The sequence below is a fragment of the Ursus maritimus genome, unplaced genomic scaffold (genome assembly GCF_017311325.1).
Source record: "Ursus maritimus isolate PB19 unplaced genomic scaffold, ASM1731132v1 scaffold_7, whole genome shotgun sequence".
In the NCBI taxonomy this organism is placed as follows: Eukaryota; Metazoa; Chordata; class Mammalia; order Carnivora; family Ursidae; genus Ursus; species Ursus maritimus.
The window spans coordinates 28,564,002-28,584,004 of NW_024426885.1; the positions used below are offsets into that span (position 1 = coordinate 28,564,002).

Here is a 20,003-nt window from a genome sequence, read left to right on the forward strand (position 1 = left end):
GGGGGGGGGGGGTTACCTTCACAAACTGCACATCGCTGAGGATGTGCACCGAGTAGTCAGGGGTGTAGAGGTTGTTGCCGCTGCCGCACAGCTGCGTGTTGCTCCCGCCGAAGTCACTGCGCTCGCGGTTTGGAGACTCGGAGCGGTTCAACCCGCTGCAGCGAGAAGGGGACCGGTTTACTGCAGATGGTGGGGGAGAGGGACGGAGAGAAGGCAAGGCAAGGTGGGTGGGGAGGAGAAGGGGAGGGAAAGAGAGACGGGGAGGGGGTATTTACTGAGGGCCCGCAGGCCTTCTGGGCAATGGTAACACCCGGTGGTAGAACGGGCAGCACCCTTCCCATCACGGGGGTTCCTCCTGCTCCCCACAAGCTCTACCAGGGAGCAGCTGGGCAGAGGCGGCCACAGCCTCTCTCAGTCCTGGTCTTTGAGCTCAGGGCAGGGGTTGAGGACCGTGCTGTGAGTCCAGAGCGAGAGATCCTCTCCCAGGATCTAAACTCCATTCACGGGCCTTATTTCAGGAAGGCGAACCCCTCAGGTTTGACCTCACCTATGACCAATCCTGGCCGTGCTGAGGCACGTGAGTGGGGATAACTCAGGCCTACCCTAACACTGGACAAGCAGAGGCCCACAAACTATATGGGTGCCTATTTGAATCACATTAATAAACTGTTAAAATATGTTCTATCCTTGTCCTTGACAATTATACTGTCATAACCTGGAAGGCAAGGTCCACCTCCTTAGAATTTCTGCTAAAGCGGAAAACATAAAACAGGGCTGTATGGGGAAAAACAGCCCCTGCCCTAGGGCTTCCCAGTTCCCTTCCCCCAGGGCTGTTTAGGGGAGGAATTCCAGGATTCCCATACCTGAAATGTGGTCCAGAAGGCAGAACACAGGGTCTGGCCCTGTGAACTCCTCACCCCACAGAAAGGGCTAGGACTGAGGAGGGCCAAAGTGAGGTCCTCCGAGGTGTGGGCCTAGGGCAGGACTCCATCTAGGCCGAAGTGGGGAGGAGGATACTGGGATAACCCACAGGAATCCTAAATGTTCAGAGTCAGGGTTTGTTTGTTTGTTTGTTTTCCCATTTTCAAGAACTACTTCTAGGGAGAGTTCAATTAAGACCACTGGTCACTTGGTTTCAAAATGGATTATGTGAACTACCTTCCCTGAATCAACAGAAGAGAGGTTCTTAAAGTGACCCTAGCATAATCTCAACCACAGAATAAACCTGAGGGAGAGACTGTCAAGCCCCTTTCACCCCTCTGCTTCCCAACTTATGCCACGCTGCATTTCTTTCCCCGAAGGGGAAGGGGGTGTGCTGTCAGCCTCTGGTAACACAGACTTAGGTCAGGGGCTCGGATGCAGAGTCTGGTTCCTCAGAGATCCCACTCCTTGTGCTTTCAGGGTAGAACCTCGGGAATTCAATCCTGTCTCCTGAGATAATGGTGCCATCAGTCAAGATAATTGATTAGCATCTATTTGGAGAGAGTCCTTGAGGGTTGATGGTCTGTTTAGCTGCAAGCCGTTACTCTTGTCTGGCAAACCAGGTAGTGGAAAGGGTAAAATAACAACAGCTGAATCATTTTTCGCATTAGAACCATAACAATCACTGCCATGATAGGATAATAGAATTAAGGATTCTATTTCCAGTGTCCCCTTCTCAGTAAGTACCCCTCACATATACTCCATTGTTTACGCCGGAAACCTGGGGGCACCCCCGACTCCTGCCACTCCCCGAACCCCACACCAGGCCCTCTCACCTCCACTTCTGACATAAGCTGGTCGGCCCCCATCTCTGTTCCCCACTCAAGTCCCAATTACCTGGACCCCTAACCTCCTTGCTTTGTCCCTGAAAGCCCCCCATGACCTGACTCCTGCTTTCCTGTCTGGTCTCATCTTGGGGACTCTCTTCCCCTCCCTGCTTGCTCTGCTGCCCTCCATCATGCAAAGTGTCCCCCCACTATCTCAGAAGATGCCACTTCTCCTGCCCACCTTTCCCTACCTCCCTGACCTCCCCCTCTCTTGAGTCTCAGTCATCAGGTCTCAGCTGAAAGCCACATTCTCTGAAGACTTTGGCGCTTTCCCTGTTTTCTTCTATCACTTTCCCTTGTTCATTCCTTCAAAGTACTTCTCACAAGTTTTAATTCATTATGTGTTTGTACTTGTGACATCTACTCAATTCAACGCTAAATTCCATGAGGGCAGAGATCTTGTCTTTTCTGGTCATTGTGGTCCACTCAGTACCTAGCACTGGGCCTGGCCTAGAACAGTGCTCAATAAAAATGTACAGAACGAATGAATCGACACCTAAGGTCCCTTAAAGAGTTTTAAGGTAGAATCTAAATTTTGTAAAAAAAAAAGATTTCAGAGCTCTCAAATCACCCTGGATTGGAAAGCCTTTCCTTTGCAGCTTACAGTCATCCTGGGGAAGCTGACTTCTCCAAGAAGCTAGGGGCAGATAGAAGGGCACTCCAACACCGACGCTGGAGAGAGTCAGAGAATGTGCAATGAGAGCCAAGGGCACCAAGAGGCCTCGGGCTTTGGCCCAGTAACTTGAGGAGGAGGCCACAGGGAACACCAGGACTTTGTTAACTAAAAGCGTATGAAACTGGGGATCCTGGAGTCAGGTCTCTAGGGCCCTACTTATCCACTGGGTGATGGAGGGACAGACCCTCTTCCACAGTGACCAAGGCCTGAGGCCAGTGATGGTGCCACGGAGAACAGAGTGAAGCACCGAGGTGACTGTAAATGGCAGCAGTACTGGGCAGAAGAACGTGCATTTCATTTCTGGCTCTGGTCCCTTGAAAACGAGCTGATGCGCTCCGGCTCGGCTGGACCCTCTTGGTCTTCCGGGCCAGTGGCTGCTCAGTAAGTCAATGGCGCTTCCTCGGGGTAATTGCTGCGGAAAAGGGGGGCAGGCAGCCCTGCAGGAGGGTGACTTCTTTGTCGTGTGTGTGGCGTCTGGAACACCACACCCTGACCTGGCGGGTCTTACCCTCAACTCGGTTTAGAACAAGTGGAGAGAGTGTGAGCAGGTCCTGAGAAATGACCACCTCTCCCTGGGCACCCTCCACCTTGCCTGGTGGGACACGTGCTGCACACACCCCACGTGTGCTGTTCCACCTCGTCACCCCTTATATCACAGTTCCAGGCGCATTCCAGGAGGGTGGCGGGGAGACAGGCCTCTCGTATCTGCTAGACCACTTCCATCCATAGAAGGCTCTGCCTCCATCAATTCCACGGTCTGTTGGAAACAGAGGCCACAAACACCCCCTGTTCCCCCCAGAGCTCTCATCCTCGCCAGCATCCCGCACAGGCATGCCACTCTGCTGTCACTCACGGGACCACGTGTCAGATGCGAGCGACATCACTGTGGTGCTAGGAGGAGAAGCATGTGGCATTTTGTTTTTTAAAGTAAGAACAAGGCTATTGAAGGTTTATTCAAAATCCCAAAGGCTTCCCAACGCCAAAAGATACAACTGTCTTACAAAGGTCGGGCCTATAAAAGCAATTTTTAAAAGGAAAAAAACTTCATGACAAAGAAAGTCCCAGCTCATCTGAGTGTTGTGCAAGATCAGTGTTTTCGTGTCCCAGAGCCTGACATTCCTCAATAGGTAGGACGCTGATGACTCGGCATTTTGGTAATTGTGCACATACACTCGGAGGTTTCTGAGCAAGGGAAATGGAAATGCTTTTAATAAAAAAAAAGAGAAGAAATCAGTAACAGACGAGTGTCCCAGCAGCATGGCAAACTAGTTCAAGTTGTATAATTCCCCTTGGCATTTCCTAAGAGCAGAGGCCCAGGCTGGGGGAGTGAAGTGAAGAGGAAAAGAGCTATAGTGGAAGAGGTCTAAGAGGGGACAGACCAAACAGCGACCAAACTGACCACAGAATCCCTCACCAGGGGGTAGGCCAAGCAGCCAACTTATCCCTTGTCCGCTCTTGCTTACATCACATCCTCAAGCTGGCCCTGGAGACTGGGTGGTGGGGAGCAGGGTTTTCTGCTCTGGACTCGCAAGTGCTGGGGAGAAGCATGATAGACCCCATTCCTGCTGTCTCTGTGTGGTCAGCCTGCAAGGGATATCTGTCCTAGAGGGCAAGTTGGAGTTACTGGGGTTGGGTGGAGAAGACGCTGGGGTAAAATTAGGGTGGGAGAGGGGGTGGAAGAGGATTTTACACTCTAACTGAGGCTGAATGGAATCGCCTCTGCACCGATAGGCGTGGCCCTATGAACCTGTACACAGCTCTGGGATGCCTGCCTCACTCATGACACCTGTACCTAGAGCAGAACCCGTGATACAGAAGAAGGCCCCGCTTCCCGTTCCGGTCTGGGGATTTGAGGGGGAAATAGGGTTCAGCGGCTGCCGGCCTCTATCTTTTGGAGCATCAGTGAGGGACAAGGGGGAACAGTCCTCTGGGTCATGGTCACTGTGCCATGGGCCATCTCTGTTCTCCAAACTGGATGCGGGAGTTTAATTACATAGGCCTATAAGAGCACAAAGTAGGATTATTAAAATTCATCATTCTGGGGTAACAGTCAACATCAGACAACCAAATGCCAAAAGCTCTCTGTCAAAGCTACAATGTAAACTCCGCAAATCAGCCCAAGTTAGGAGCCCAGATGAACTCGTTCACATTACATGGGGCTTTAATGGTTCCCAAATGTTTACGACACAAAAGCCAACCCAAAGGAATATTGCCGCTTACCACATTTCACAAAGTAAAAGGATTATTTTTAGAGACTCCCTGTATATTCTGGGAAGAAACGGTCCCCATCCATCTCAAAGCACGTTGCAGATGTCAACTGAACACTGAAAAAGAATCCCTGCTCCTGACCTCTCTCCTGCCTCTGTGCTTTTGTGGATTGGGAAGGATTGTCATGGGGAACTCGAAATCATCTCCACTGGGAAAAGAAAAAAGGAATGACGCCGGGGGGAGGGAATGATAACTGGAGCTGTGTACTCTCAGTGGGTTGATCAGAAGTCTACTTTTTAAACGAAAGCACCTGCAAAGCTGGCTAATTACATCATGCTCTGGAAGCAATGCACAAAACCACTCCGCTCTCCTTATTTCGAACTAAAGCTCAAATAGAAGGAAACTGCCTCTGGATAATGGTGGCAATATTTGGTGCAGGGACCGCTGGCCTCAATCCATTGTGAGCACCATAACTCATTAGCATGACTGCTTTCAAAATGCTAATAAGTCACAGTCCTCTAGGGGGCACAAAATGCCCGTGTTCAGAGGGGTAGCCAAGTCCAGGACAATAGAAGTAGGACCTAAGAGGCTCAGATTCCATACATCACCCAGCGCTCATCAAGACAGGTGCAGTCCTTAATCCCCATCACCCATTTTACTCATCTCCCATCCCCTCGCCTCTGGGAACCATCAGTTTGAGTGTGTTTCTTGGTTTGTCTCTTTCTTTTTCCTTTGCTCATTTGTTTTGTTTCTAAAATGCCACAGGTCACTACACTGTACACCTGAAACTAATATAACACTGTATGTTAGCCATACTGGAATTTAAAACAAAAAAAGAATTTTGCCATGTATACAATATATATGTATCAAATTATCACATACACCTTAAACTTACACGGTGTTATATGTCAATTATGTCTCAATAAAACCAGAAACCTTTTTTTATTTTGAGTACAGTTGACACACAGGGTCCCACTGGTTTCAGGTGTACAACTTAGTGATTTGACAAGTCTACACATGGTGCTGTGCTCACAGGTGTCGCTCCCATCTGTCCATTACATCGCTGTCACAGTATCACTGAGTATTCCTTGTGCTCTGCTTTTTGTTCCTGTGACTTATTCACCTCAACTGGAAACTTTTTGTTAAAAATAAAGAAGAATTGGAAAAATTCGAAAAGTAAATAAATGTGACCTTAAAAAAAGAGAGATCTGGATTCCAATCCTCATCCTTCTCCCTTCTCACTACACCTGTGATACTGATGGATGGCTCAATGTTTTCAGAGCCTGTTTCCTTACTATTGTTTTCCACGGATAACTCCTTCCCATCTCCTGAGGTGGTTGTGGGAATCAAATAAAATGACTGAGTTCTTTTTAAACTTGAAGGCCCTATTAATTTCCAGGATTTCTCTTCCCTCTGTGTAAGATGGGGGCGAGACATAATATCTGCAAATAATTGTATTTGGATCATAAATCAAGTATGGGGCCAGACAAAAGGAGACCAGACGAAAGGAGGTGGGGAGGAGAGAGTCCAAGGAGAAGCAGGGCACCCACGCCTTTTCTTTTTTCTTGCTGTGTTCATCACTGCTCCACTCTGCAGAGGTAAGCCAAGGGTGGGGAGAAGCTGGCCTTGCTCTCAGCTTTGCGGCTTACCTATTTCTTGTTGGGTTGAACAGCCAGTCATGGAAAATGAGAGGAAGGTAAAAGAGCTCGCAGGACAGCTGCCACCCACCAGGGTTGGGTCAGAAGTCGCAGCACCTCCTGGGGGGTGGGGGTGTCACACAGCAGAAACAAGTCGCCTTCATCTTGGTCTGACACTGGGTTACCATCAAGTTTTTCATAATAAATATCAATGAGCTAGAATTAACCTTCCTTTAACTGGAAAGTTACAAGGAACTGGCTTGCCTGGTTAACTGAGGGTAATTTAAAAGGAACTATACCCCTGCTTTGATCCTTTCGGTTGAGTATCTTTTAAAAATGTAAGCCTTCCCTTGCGGCTGAAACTTCATAGCATACTCTTCATTCGTCAAGCCTCCCTGCGTGTGAAGGGTCTTGAAGTCCATGATGTGGTCATGTCTCATTTTGCTGGCAGGCAGGAGTAGACCAGTTAGCTGGTAAAAGGCACCCACTTGGCATCCCGCATCGACTGCACTGGTCTGGAATCATCACGAAGGCATGAGCTCTCACAAAGCGAGAAAAACGTTATTTCTTGGTGGAAAATCATTAAATGGGAGAGAGAACTTTGGTGAAATTTGAGAAGGTGATTAACTTGTACAGATAAACATGGGAACCAGATGGTTTTAGATGGGGAAAATGAGATTTGGAAAGCAGGAGTCAACATAAATACTTCTGAAGCGGCAAACTTGGGGTTTTGAGGTCTCAGGACATAGCATTTTTGAAAGTTGAGGGTCTACTGTACAGAGAGCAAAACATAAGTGGATTCCTGCTGGCTGAGGTTATGGTGGGGCCTCAGAATCCTACTGTGGCACTGGGATAGGGAGACAGATGGGGGGTTGCAGGGAACTGGACCGTGTTTTCACATTCTAACTTCAGGGCAATTTAACAGATAGATTCTTGGTTTGGTCATTACTTGTTTCATGAGCCTAAGAGAGCAGCCTCTAGACAAGAAAACAATATAAACACTTCATTTATTATTTAGATTTATTACATTCTCCTCCACCCTTGAGTTACTGGGTAGTTCTAGGAGGGAGCTGGCTGACCCAGTTAAAAAGAAACCCAGCAACTTTTATTTAATTAACAACAGAGGTTAAACCTAATGAAAAGTTGTTTTGAAATTTTCACACATATTCTTTGTATGAGTAAGGCCAGAGAGAGTAACGTTACGGGGAAGATGAGGATGGGTTAGCGGTCAGCTAAAGGCAGAGGCCACACAGAATGAATGGTGGAGGGAAAACAGGTAGCAGTAAGGAATGGTACTCTGCTGTTTCCTTCTACTCCTCTCCTGATGCACTCCTCATCCCTCTATTCTGCAGTGAGACAAATGATGAGGAAGAACTCCCACCATCCCTCGCCCCCTCATTTCTCCCTGTACCTGCACAGAGACATCCCTGGGAGCTAAATTCACAAGTGACACCACGACTCAGCAATGCCTGGGCCGTTTGTGCCACGTTATCTGTGTGATGAGCCTTAGACCTGGCAGTGCCCGCCGGGAGAGACGAGTTCTCTGCGGGACCCTGACAGAGACCGATGGCCTCTTGCACACCCCACTGAATCTATGGAGACCGAGACACCCACGCATGTTTACCTGGGGAGCCTGCCAGAGAGTCCCCTCTGCTGAAGGCGAAGGTACGAGACACAGAGACGGGCACTAAAGAGTCAAGGGCCAAGGATTTGTGAGTTGCGAAAGGGAAGATAAACAGAAAAGGAGAAAGACAAAGAGCAAAGTGTGTGAGTCAGTCTGTTCTTGAATCTTCAGAATGTCACATTTCTCTGCAGAAGGGAATCTTGCCTCTGAAAACAGGGAAATTGCAAATTTCTCTCACAAAGTCACTCTCCAGAAACAGGAACATAAAATAGACTTGGCTGAAAGTCTTCTGAAAAGATGTGCAGTAATCTTAGTGGGGATTCGACCTGCCGATGACAAGAACAGGCAGGGTCCCTAGGGGGTGGGGGTGGGGGTGGGGGGACGTGTGTCTACAGCATTCTCTCTGAGCCCGCATAGATGCTGGGAGTCCAGCATTGCCTCCCCCCGCCCCCCCGGCTCTCCCCACCGCCTCAGGGATCTGCCCCCTGCACCGCAGCTAAAAGCAGAGAGCATGCTCCTGCCAGGGGCAGCCGGAGGAAGCCGAACCCTGCCTCAGACTCCGAGGAGCTGGGGACGAACTGTGCATTGCTGGATCAAGGGGTGTTTCTGCTGGGAATCTGTGTTCCCCTCTCTTATCTAATTGTTCGGAGAGACCCTTCCTTGGGGACTAAATAAAGTCAGGCTGCAAGTGACAGCACACTGAAATCGGCAACTTCCGTAGTCTTCTCTGTTGCACTGAGTGATTGTCCTGAAATTACCCATACACGCAGGGGAGTCGGGGAGCTTTATACCTCCCTGATTGATAATCATTTGGTCTGACACCAGATGTCAAAGAATATTGGAATGGGCCCCTAATGTGAGACATACCGGGATAAGAAACCCCCCAGTCTCAAGAAGCATCCTAGAGCTTCCTGGGCTGCAAGTGAAACATACACCCCACCAAAAGGTAGGAGGACAGCCTCTCCCTGCCTGCATTGCCCTGTGGGCATCCGTTCCTTCTACCCTGAGCTCAAGCCTGGTTCCTTCAGAGTCCCAGGCTCACCGTGATCTGCCTGGGTTCCCTGGCAGTAGATCCGAGAGACAGGGGACTGTGTTGGCTGTGTTCCCTTTATCCTGCACAGGAAAACCAGGGTGACTTACTCATAACCTCAACTTCGACTTTGAGGCTAGGTCCAAGGCCAGGGTTCTGGCGAACCTGTCATCCCATTTATCTCCCTCAAAGGCTAATAAAGGTACAGGCTGGCTTTGAGGACAGGGGTAGTTTACCAGACCCAGACCCTATAAGAATTCACTGCCTTACACTCTCCTTTGACTGTAGGCTGAGGTTCATTGCCGGTGAGTGATGCTGGGAGGCTGGACCCTGGGCTGGGGGTGCATCCGGCACAAGTGGGGGTTGTGGCAGCCTTGGTGGATATGCCACAGTGTACCCCACTAAGTGGGGAGTGCTTGCGGGGGATGATGGGAAACGTCTCTGCGCCCCTACTGGCTAATTCGATTTCTTTCTCCTTCTGAAGATTTATAAAGGTACTCAGAAGTGAGGGGAGGGGAAGAATTTAATGCTCCTTTTTAGTTACCAGTTTTGAAGGAGAGATCAGTGTTGCAAGTTTACTCCTGTCTCACTGATAAAATGGAAGGAGAAATGGGTAGAAAGAATTAGAGACAGGAAGAAAGGAAGGGAGGAAACCAGGTAACAGCTTCCCATGGCTTTTAAAATAATTTTCTTTTTAAAGAAAAAAGGTCATCCATATTAGGTGGGCTGGGGAGCCTCACGTAGCTCTTTGTTCGCCCATTTTTTGGTCTTCTGAAAGAGCCAGAATAGGGCCCCATGTCTAGGTAACATTCAGAATCCTAGGAATTACTCTACGGAACAATCCCTAATGTGATGGATGGAAATCTCCTTTGGAGACCCAAGATTTCCCTGCTCCTGTAGCCCATCCCTTCCCCATCCAGAGTTCTTGTTCTAAGATGATGATGCTTCCTTCATCAACCTTGCTTGAGATTTGTGGGCCTATGTAAGTGTAATAATGTACCAGGGCTTTACTTTTCTAGGTCTTCAGCTCACACTGGGCCACGCCTTGGGTGCGGGCAGGTACCTCAGCTTCATTTCAGCCTTCTGCTCGGCCAGGATATGAATTACACTGTAAATTGTATTTCCACATGGAAATTGCTTTCTGGAACATGATGGGTCTCAAATCCGTATTTCTTTTTTTTCTTCTTCTTTTTTGGGCTCGATCCCAGGACCCTGAGATCATGACCTGAACCAAAGGCAGACACTCAGCATACTGAGCCACCCAGGCACCCCTCAAATCCGTATTTCGTTGCCCTGTGTGAACTAGCCGGGACATGGGAATGCGTCTGGGGAGTCATTAACTTGCTGGGTAATTTGGAGCAAGTCAATTCTTTAGTTTCTTTGTATTAAAATGGTACCTTTCCTGTGCCAGGGATTGTGATATCAAGCTTTGTGATCCTCTGATAAATCCCAATAGAAAGCACTCCATAAAATCTTTTTTATGGTGAGAGAAAACACCCCATTTGGCATGAAAATAGCCACCGCTGTAAACACCAACAGCTGAAAGCAATGCAAAATTCAGACCCATGAATCAAAAAGAAATCTAGAGAAATAATTCTTTCTGGATCACACTTATAGCCCAATAAATGCCATGCCTTCTAAATGCAAGTATGCTAACTCCCCACAGGAAACAGCGAGAAGGCAGAGCGCAGAAGGGGCAGAACAAACGAGCCATCAGCCCTGCGGCAGCCCCCCGCATCAGCGTGCACAGCCAGCTGGCAGCCAGCTCTCCACCAGCTACGACGTGGTGACGAGGAAAGAGAAGCAGGTAAGCGACACACCGCGCCAGCCTGGGACGTACATCCCACGACCTTGCGGTCATTTCCTACCGATACAGTGATGACATACCCGTGTCATGTAAAGTAAAGGCCAGTGGGTGAATTACATCCTAGCAGAGAAGGAAAGGCTGAACCTCCACCAGAGCACCCCAGTCACCTGCCTGCATTCCCCAGCAGGTGACACTAAATGGTGCCCCTCCCCTCGCAACTTCCCTCCCTGTCATTCGTCACTTGCACGTGAGCAGAGAAGCAGCAGAAAACATTCCAAACACAGAAACGCAAAGCCTGTGGACTGTGGGTACCTGGCAGGAGGCAGTGTTCCTGGCAGAGCATTACAAAGAGGCTGCCACCATTTGGGTTAGCCCCCGCCCAGGCTCAAAGTGCTCAGTCCAGGTCCCCAGAGTGGGCTGAGGCCGGACAACGATGGGGGCAGATGAGGGAGGGGTTTGAGAGATACATACGAAAGACAGAGGATCCGGCCAGGCTTCCAACCTTCCGCACGTCGTTATCTGAGGACAGAAGGATGCAGCGCGTTTCAGAGGCAGTTCACAACACACACCTTCTTGTGGGAATGCTCCCTCCTTCACCCCACCCCCAGCACCAAGTAACCCTGCAAAAACCAGGCCATCAAATGGAAGTGTAGAAAGCAAAATAAACTTGTCTTTTCATAGGGAAAAATACCCCTATCCGCTCCTGACACTTGCTAATGTTACAGTCTACCATGTACTTCCACAAACAAACTCTCTGAATCAGAAAGGACTCTTCCACCCATTTTACGGAGGAGGAAACTAGAGTCTAGGAAGTTAAATGGCTTGTACAGAGAGTCCCTAAAAGGAGTCAGGACTTGAACGCAGATGCTCTTCTCCACAATATCCCATTGCTTCCCCAAGGAGCTCTGGCTTGGAACTGGCATACCTGAGCAAGCAGTGGTCATGACGGCTGGGACACCATAGTACGTAAAGGCTCCATTCTCGAAGCGAAGGCCTTCCTTCCCAACCTCCACTTCCACTTTACCCTGGGGAAAGAAGGAAGCGTACTAAGGGCGTGTTCGAGTACTCCCAGTTCTATTACTGACTACAACCCTAGGCACTTCTGTCTGGATAACAAACAGCTGGACTTGAGTTCTTATCACAGGGAAATGTGAAGTCCGTCCAGATCCGTTTCAAGAAGAGCACCTCCGACTTCGGTAGGCCTTGGCGGTACATTAATTGCTTAGTTCATACAGAGGCATCGAGTCCTGAATAACCACCTCTCTTTGCATGCTCTGATGGCCCTTCCGTGACGAATGTCCTGGCCCCAGCTAGCCCTGGGCCCCGTAAACTGGCCCACTGGTTTGGTCTGAGATTAGACCATCTCTGAGTCCGGTTGAGAGAAAATCAGAGTCTGTGGGGAGCTTGTTTGATTCATCAGCAGGAATAACGACAGCTGATGGCCAGCAGTAGCGTGTAGCTGTGGGCCCGACACTGTGCTATGTACACTCGGTCCCACCACCCTCTGACGTCCATACTGCTTTTACCCCCAGTTTACAGGTGAATCAATTTGAGGCTCAGGTTAAATAACTTGGTCAAGGTTAGTTAGAAAATGGCAACATTGGTATTTTAAAGCCAGATCTTTCCCATTTCTGAACCTACACTCTTGCCACTACCTTTCACTCCCTCCAACTTTTACTTGAAAGTGGTTAAGTTTACAGGAAGCATAAGACAGTAGGTTATATGAGTTCATTATGTTATATAAAGAATGTAACGGGACTCTTGTTGGTCTTCAGCAGTGAAGAGTGTGACTCCGTTTTTGGAGAAGGGAGGTCATTTTCTGAGGCTATGTGGAAGGATGGGTGTGGGGCCCATTACAGGGTCAGAGCAGACAGGCTGTAGGTGGACTGTAAGCAAAGAGTTACTTCTAAGGTTACTGAGCTTCATTAAGATTTTAAGGCAATCACTATATTTCGGGTTCGTGAGATTCTGTTGAGAAGAGATGGGCAATAGTGCCAGGGCTAATGGTGGAGCAGGGCCAGGGAGCCAGCCGCGTCACAAGCTGGAACCGCACATGACAGCTATTTGCGACAGGCCTATCCAGGCACCCAGGGCAGAAGGCGACGGTACTTATGTGAGCACTGGGAAGATGCTGCACCTCTTTCATGCAGTCAGTTGTTCCCTCCCGGTCCTCTTAAGGCGGAGAAGATTCGAGAGGCCGCAAAGGCTGAAATGTGGCAGAGAGAGTGGATGTGTTCCATGCACCTCCAGAGCAAGGAGTGGGTGGGAGTCAGGTATGGTGAGACGTCAGCATGGCAGATCCGAGACGTGCATCCCCACCCACCCCACCATAAACACTGCTGACTGCCACCAAGATCCCACCATTCTCAGGGCACCGGCCAGTCACACCTGGCCCCTCCTGTGGGTCATGGACAAACTCCCATCCCATCTGGCCTTGCCCCGAGGTAGCAGGCTGAGCCTTCGAACCCGGCACTGAGGAGGCACAGCCGCTCCTGTCCATCCAGCCTGGAGATGCCCTTGTCCCGCCCTGGGAGGGTCTCTAACTCTCCCGCTCACCTGCAGAAGCAGCACGAAGTAGTCCACGGGGCGGTTGCGCTGGTAGAGGTAGTGTTCTGGGGCTTTCTTGTTCTTCTCGTCAAACTTCAGCTCCTGGATCACATTGGGGTGCTTCAGGAGTCGGAGCAGGATCTTCTCTGAGAGGTACAGGGATTTAAAGGGCTCCACTTCTAGGGGAGATAGGGAGGCAGGAAGAATCAGCAGCTGGAGGAGTCAGGATGGGCACACCAGGCATGGGTCCGGAGGCAGCTCCATTCCTGCTCCAGGGCACCGAGCCGGCAGGGCTCTTGTGAGTCTCTTTTGGGGGGGGGGGGTCTTCCACCCAAGTGCGCACCTCAGCTTCGCCCCTATGCCCTCTGGGCATGTGTGTCCCTGTGCTGGCAACCTGGAGAAAACAGGTCACCATTTTGGAAATGCCACTTTTAATTTTCTTCTTGACGTTATTTCAAGTTGGATGTGGACTTAAAAAAGAAGGCAATTTTGCCACTTGCAACAACATGGATGAACCCGGAGGACGTTATGCTAAATGAAATAAGCTAGACGCATAAGGACAAATATGTATGATACCACTTATATGATGAATCTAAAATAGTCACCTCAGGGCTCCTGGGTGGCTCAGTCGGTGTGCATCCGACTCTTGATTTTGGCTCAGGTCATGATCTCAGGGTTGTGAGACTGAATTCCTCGGTGGGCTCCACGCCAGGCCTGGAGCCTACTTAAGATTCTATCTTCCTCTCCCTCTGCCTTCCCCCACCCTTGTGTGTGTTCTCTCTCTCAAAAAAATTTTCAAAAGTAATAAAATAGTCAAACTCGTAGAAGCAGAGAGTAGCACCCTGGTTGGCCAGGGCTAGTGGGAGGGCCACATGGGCGAGGTATTGGTCAAAGGGTGCAAAGTTTCCATTATGCAGGATGAATAAGTCCTAGAGATCTCCTGCATAGCTTAGTGCCTGTAATTAGCAATACTGTATGGTATACTTAAAATTTTGCTAAGAGGGTAAATCTTATGTTAACATAAAAAAATAATAAATAAAGAGGATGGGAGGAAACTCTTGGAGGTGATGAATATGCTTATGGCAGACACTGTGGGAATAGTCTCACAGGTGTGTACTTAGCTCCAAACTCAAGTCGTATGCGTTACGTATGTACCACTTTTTGTATGTCAATCTTACCGCAATAAAGTGGTTTAAGAAAAAAAAAAGCAATGATAAAAAGAGCATGGATAAGCAAGCCATGTGAACAATAAAGGCTTTAATGCTATAATCAAATGAAATACAGAGAATTTAATCTGACTTATTGGTATGACATGTATCTGTTGAATGAAATGAAATTCCAAGTTAATACAGAGTTAATTACTTAAGTGATACATTCTCAAAAATGTGAAGCCTTGTTGCATCACATTTTCATATTAATGGATATTATTATATGTTATATCATGTTGTGAACAGATACAGCTGTTTTCTGTGACAGGCAGCCAGTAGTTAAAAGAAATCTGTACTCCGGACTAGAAAATAGGTTGAAAACTACTTTCAAGAAGCTCCAAGTTAAAATTTTCTATTTTTTAGCCCCTGGAACAGTACTAGCACGCATAACACACCTGATAAATAGATGTCGGACTAACTGACAACTGAATTTAGTCGTGAGTGTGATTGTTCTAAGTCAGCACCTTAATTAGGCCTGAGCGAGAAGACTAGAAAGTTCAAAGACAAATACTACCTTCTTTAAAAGAAGGAGAAGTTTGTATTTGGATCCTCATTTTTTTTTCTGAAGATTCCAAGATTCAAAACTGACTTCTGTATTTTAAGAACTTGTAGCTCACAGCCTATCTGGTCCTGGGAGGGTCCCGACCCCCCCGGGCCTCCTTGCTGGGTAGGAACAGGGCCTTTCCCTCCTCAGCAACGCCTCGGGGGCACTCCAGCTCCAACAGGATGGAGCTCGGCCTCAGGCTCCTGCCAGGAAGCAAGGGGGCAGGGGGTGGAGGGAAAAGGGCAGCAATGGTTGCTTTAGCTCTTGAGTGGAAGAGAGACAAGCAGAGTGGAGTTGTACTTACCTCTGCCCTAGAAGATCAGGCCTGGGGCTGCACAGGACAGCATGTGGCCTCCTGCGGCTCGACCTACGGCACCCCCTCCCCCGGAACAGGGGTTGTCCCTCTCTGCTGCGCACTGGAATCAGGTTGCGAGGTACTACCGTGATTGGTGCATGCGTTTCACCTTCCAGATTCTGCTTCCCTTGCTGGGGGAGGAGATGCGGCGGTGGGGGGTGGGGGGCAGAGCCATACCTGTGGCCATGAAGCGGTGTGTGGCCAGCAGAAGCTGCGGGGAGATCTTCACCCTCATCTCCGAGTCGGAAAGCTTGAACAGGGAGAAGTCGTGCCGCTTCCTCTCCCGGTGTGGGACCCTCTGCTTTTTCCGGTTGTCGGCTGCAGGGACACAGGGCACCGACGGCAGCCGTCTCAGAATCAGTTTTCCCACAGTCTCATGGGACAGATAGAGCCTTTGGGATCCCGTGAATTTCTGCACTGTGTCAACTGTAGGTGACCTCACGACTTCTCTTTCCCGGCGAGCAGAGGGATGCTACTAAGGGACGGAAGGTGGGAGCCGCTGCCGGGTCCCAGGATTATTTACACTTAGGTGGTGCGGGGTGGCGGAGGGGAAACGCTGGCCTGGCGCCCCCAAGACGGGGTTCCAGTGCTGGCTCCCCTCCATACAGCTCTGCAGCCTCTCTAGGGTTCAGAGTGCGTGCTTGTTTTCACCTACACAACGAGGTTCAGAAGTAGCGATAACACTTCTGCTCATCCCATGCGGTTATGGGACTCCGAGCAGAACCTACCTGTGAAGTGCTTACAAAATGGCATTCGTACACGAGGGACCAGCTTTCTCAGCATCGAGGGGTTTGGCAGAGCCCAGGGGGTTTCTGCCTCTTGCCCTTCTCCTGTCCCCAAAGCTGGGCTCACCGCGTCTCTTCCTGCTGATTTAAACCACGCCCTGCACAGTATCCGAGGCATGTCACCCAAGGGACGTAGGTGGTCACTTCCTCTTCTCACTCACAATTCTCCTGCTTCAACCCTAGCCTCTCTCCAGGGAGACAATTGGGAAAAAATCAAGGGAAGAAGAAAGGAGAAGGAATGGGAATAGCCCTATAACTTAAAAAGTTGGGTTCTCTAGGTGGGACCCTCAGGCAAAATCTAGGGGAATTTAGATGGCCTGTGCTACTGATGGAGAAAACCTGCTTTTTCCAATTTAACTTTTTTCTCCCTTCTTTTTTTTTTTTTTTTAAAGATTTTATTTATTTATTCCACAGAGATAGAGACAGCCAGCGAGAGAGGGAACACAAGCAGGGGGAGTGGGAGAGGAAGAAGCAGGCTCATAGCAGAAGAGCCTGATGTGGGGCTCGATCCCATAACGCCGGGATCACGCCCTGAGCCGAAGGCAGACGCTTAACCGCTGTGCCACCCAGGCGCCCCTCTCCCTTTTTTTTAAAGCTTGTCTTAAAAAAATATTTTCTTAGGGGTAGGGGGAATGTTTTCTTTGGTCAGGTGTCTTTTGCTTTCCCTTAGTTTTGAGTAAAATTTTGAAACGTCTTGCCTATTTCACAGTGCTAACAGGAGCAGGGAAAGGCATTTGGGATTTCTCCAGACTTGGCCTGGAGACAGACAGGGCTGGGGGGAACTCTTGGTGCAGGTCGAGTGGACGCAGTGGACATTAAAGGGAATGAATTCTGGGGACAAGTAACTAGGACCCTAGAATCTGGCTCCCTGGTATTCTCCTTCTCCTTTTGGAGCTCACGTCAGCCCCACTGTTTGGGTTTCCTGCTGGAAGACAGAAAATGCCCTTCTACTGTGCTGCAGTCCTGTGGGCCTATCTAGAATTTGGGCTGCTGCTTTAACACCCCTTTTGCTCGGGTAGCGACAGTGGCAAGATGCAGACTCAGCTGTCCTGTGGGTCAGGGTCAAGTGAGAAGAAACACAGTATTCCTGGCTCCTTGGCCTTCTCTCAGCTCTTAAGGAATCATGCCAGAAGCTTATTTATAAGGGCAGGAAAGCCCTAACCCTCTCCTTTAGAAAGACGATTGCTCAGCAAGAGAGCAGCAAATACAGGTATCGGACTGATTCTTTTGCTCTCACTGGTGAGCAACCTGCTTTATAGGACACGTTTGCCTAAACTTTCCCTCGCCCTCCTCCATCAGAATGCCACTTAACATTTCATCATTGGAGAATCATTCCTCACCTCCCTCTTCATTCCTTTTATTTTAATAGTGAGTATTTGGAGCATTAAGGTTGTTAAAACCAATGCTGGAGGAGGAGCTCACTCACTTAGACGACCATCACTACTATCGGCCACCAACGCTGTAGTGGGACCGTCTTCCGCGACACATCTACTGAGATACCCGGGAATTCTAAATCAACAGCGGTGGGCAGCGCTGAAGGGAGAAGGGAATGGGGGCGGTAGAGGTTAACCCCTATTTGAAGAAGTTGGGCCTGGCCAGGATATCAGAGCAACACCAGATACTGTGACGCTCTTACTGTGTTTTGTCAGGGCCTGACCCCCCTTTTGGGTTTGATCTCTTCTAAGTCTACAGGGAAGGCAGTCTTTCTGCACTGCTCACTGCCTTACAGCGTTAAAGCTCTTTGTACTGGGAGCTGGTTTCTCAATGGCTGCTTCTAGCAAACTAAGGACAGGGGTCTGGATGGAATGAGTTATCTGAGGTAGGGAAAAGGGACTGCTGTCTCATGAAGTGAAATTCAGAGGAGGAAACGCTTCCTGGCCTAGAGACTCCGGCAGATTTAGATAACACTCTCATCCCACAGACAAAGCAAGCCTTTGTAATGTTTGCAAGCCAAGCTTTGATAAGGCTCTGGCTAACCAAAAGCAGTCACTGTCTGCATAGAGTCCATATTGTTCCTGAGGGGGGCTGGGTGGGAGGGCAGGGCTGGGGAGCCAGGACGAGCAACTGGGCTGTAGGGCTGGAAAAGCGTGAGGGAGAAGAGCAGTGTCGAAGAAGGGTATTTAAGGTTTTGGCTTAGGTGGTGTGTGGGCGATCTCCTGACGGTCCCGCTGCGTGCTGTGTTGTGGCGTGGGCCGACTGAGAGTGCAACCCCACAGAGTGCTGGGATTGCGTCTAGATGGATGAAGAGAAAAAACCACAACAACTCAGGGGAAAGACTGAAACAAGGGCAGGGTGGCCACCCAAGGCACACTCAGTTTCCTTTAGTCCCTTTTCCACCCAAAGGCCGGGAGGTCTCCTTTTCAGTCTTGGCTCAGTTCCCATAGGTTCCCTCCTGATAAACATTTAGCTAGCATGTTGTCAGTGACTTGGGGTGCCTCAAGCCAGGGTATCTTGTCGTGCCAGCACCTAACATTTGGGGGCTGACCCAGCAATGCATGGGCTTGTCCCAACACCCTTTCACACAGTATGTCGAAGTAAGCGGGCTCTGAGAGTCTCAGGAGAAATGGGATGACCTTGGACGAGAGCCAAGGCCATGCACTTACTGTAGAGGTCAGTTTCATCCAGGATCTCCGACTTAATGATCTCCTCTATGATGTCCTCTAGGGTGACAATGCCCATCACCTCATAGAAGGGGTCTCCTTCTCCCTCGTTGTTCACCCGCTGGACAATGGCCAGGTGAGATTTTCCTAGAGAACAAATGAAGTCCCAGGTAAGCATCTGGAATATTTTTAGAAGTCTTTCCTTATGAGAAAATTATACAAAGTTGCTCTGTAACCCATCTTGGGACTGAACTCATCTTAGGACTTCCTTAAAATATGAAGTTTGTATGCAAGCTCTTTCTAATACAAACCTTATGCTTTTTTTTTAAGGTTTTATTTATTTATTTGAGAGAGAGAGAGAGAGCATGAGCGAAGGGAAGGGGCAGAGGGAGAGGGAGAAGCTGACTCCCTCCTGAGCAGGGAGCCCGATTTGGGGCTCAATCCCAGGACCCAGAGATCATGACCTGAGATGACGGCAGATCCTTAACCGATTAAGCCACCCAGGTACCCCCAAACCTTATACTTTTATATTTGTCTCTTTTCTAGGAAAGAAACGAATATACATAAAGCCAGTTAACTTTTTTCCTTTTAACTTTTACATATTAGCAAGTATATCTAAGCTGGAGGAGGATGAATAATCTAATTGAAAGAATTGAAAGAAAGAGAATTTGGAATCAAAAGAATTAGGTTAGAAGTCTTCTTTCTTCCTCCGAACGTCCCCCGTAACTATCCCACCTACTCTCTGTGAACTGACCCTGGGCAAATCATTTAACCTCTACCGAGTCTCTATTTTCTCATCTAGAATTAGGGAATGATACCAGTGTGGTGATTTTAAAACATGGCCCCAAATCTCCATCCCTTGAGTCTGGGCGGGCCTGTGACCGCTTTAACCAACAGAGGACAGGGGAGCGTCTGCAAGGATACTTCTGGGTCACGAAAGGCACGTGGCTTCTGCTGGAGAGCTGCTCTACCAAGTCAGAGGCCACCATGGTGGAGAGGCCCATGCAAGTGTAAGAGCTTAGGTGACAGGTCCAGCTGAGCCTGGCCTTCCAGCCACCCCACCGCAGGGCCAGGCAGGTGAGTGGAGAAGCGGTGTTGCAACGGATCTGCAGGCTCGGCTAATCTAGGGCCCCCCCCCCCCCCCCCCCCCCCCCCCCCCCCCCCCCCCCCCCCC

The 20,003-nt window shown here is 49.4% G+C and overlaps 1 protein-coding gene across 1 annotated transcript in view; it reads right to left on the bottom strand.

Annotated features, from left to right (window-relative positions):
* Positions 1-20,003, bottom strand: part of CNNM1 (cyclin and CBS domain divalent metal cation transport mediator 1) — a 55,518-nt gene that overhangs the window by 13,352 nt on the left and 22,163 nt on the right. The window contains exons 2-7 of the mRNA XM_040623838.1: positions 18,833-18,976; positions 15,622-15,762; positions 13,347-13,516; positions 11,716-11,815; positions 11,262-11,309; positions 17-180 (exon numbers count right to left, since the gene is read on the bottom strand). Of these exons, the coding sequence (XP_040479772.1) occupies positions 17-180; positions 11,262-11,309; positions 11,716-11,815; positions 13,347-13,516; positions 15,622-15,762; positions 18,833-18,976 (767 nt within the window). The remainder of the gene's footprint in view (positions 1-16; positions 181-11,261; positions 11,310-11,715; positions 11,816-13,346; positions 13,517-15,621; positions 15,763-18,832; positions 18,977-20,003) is intronic.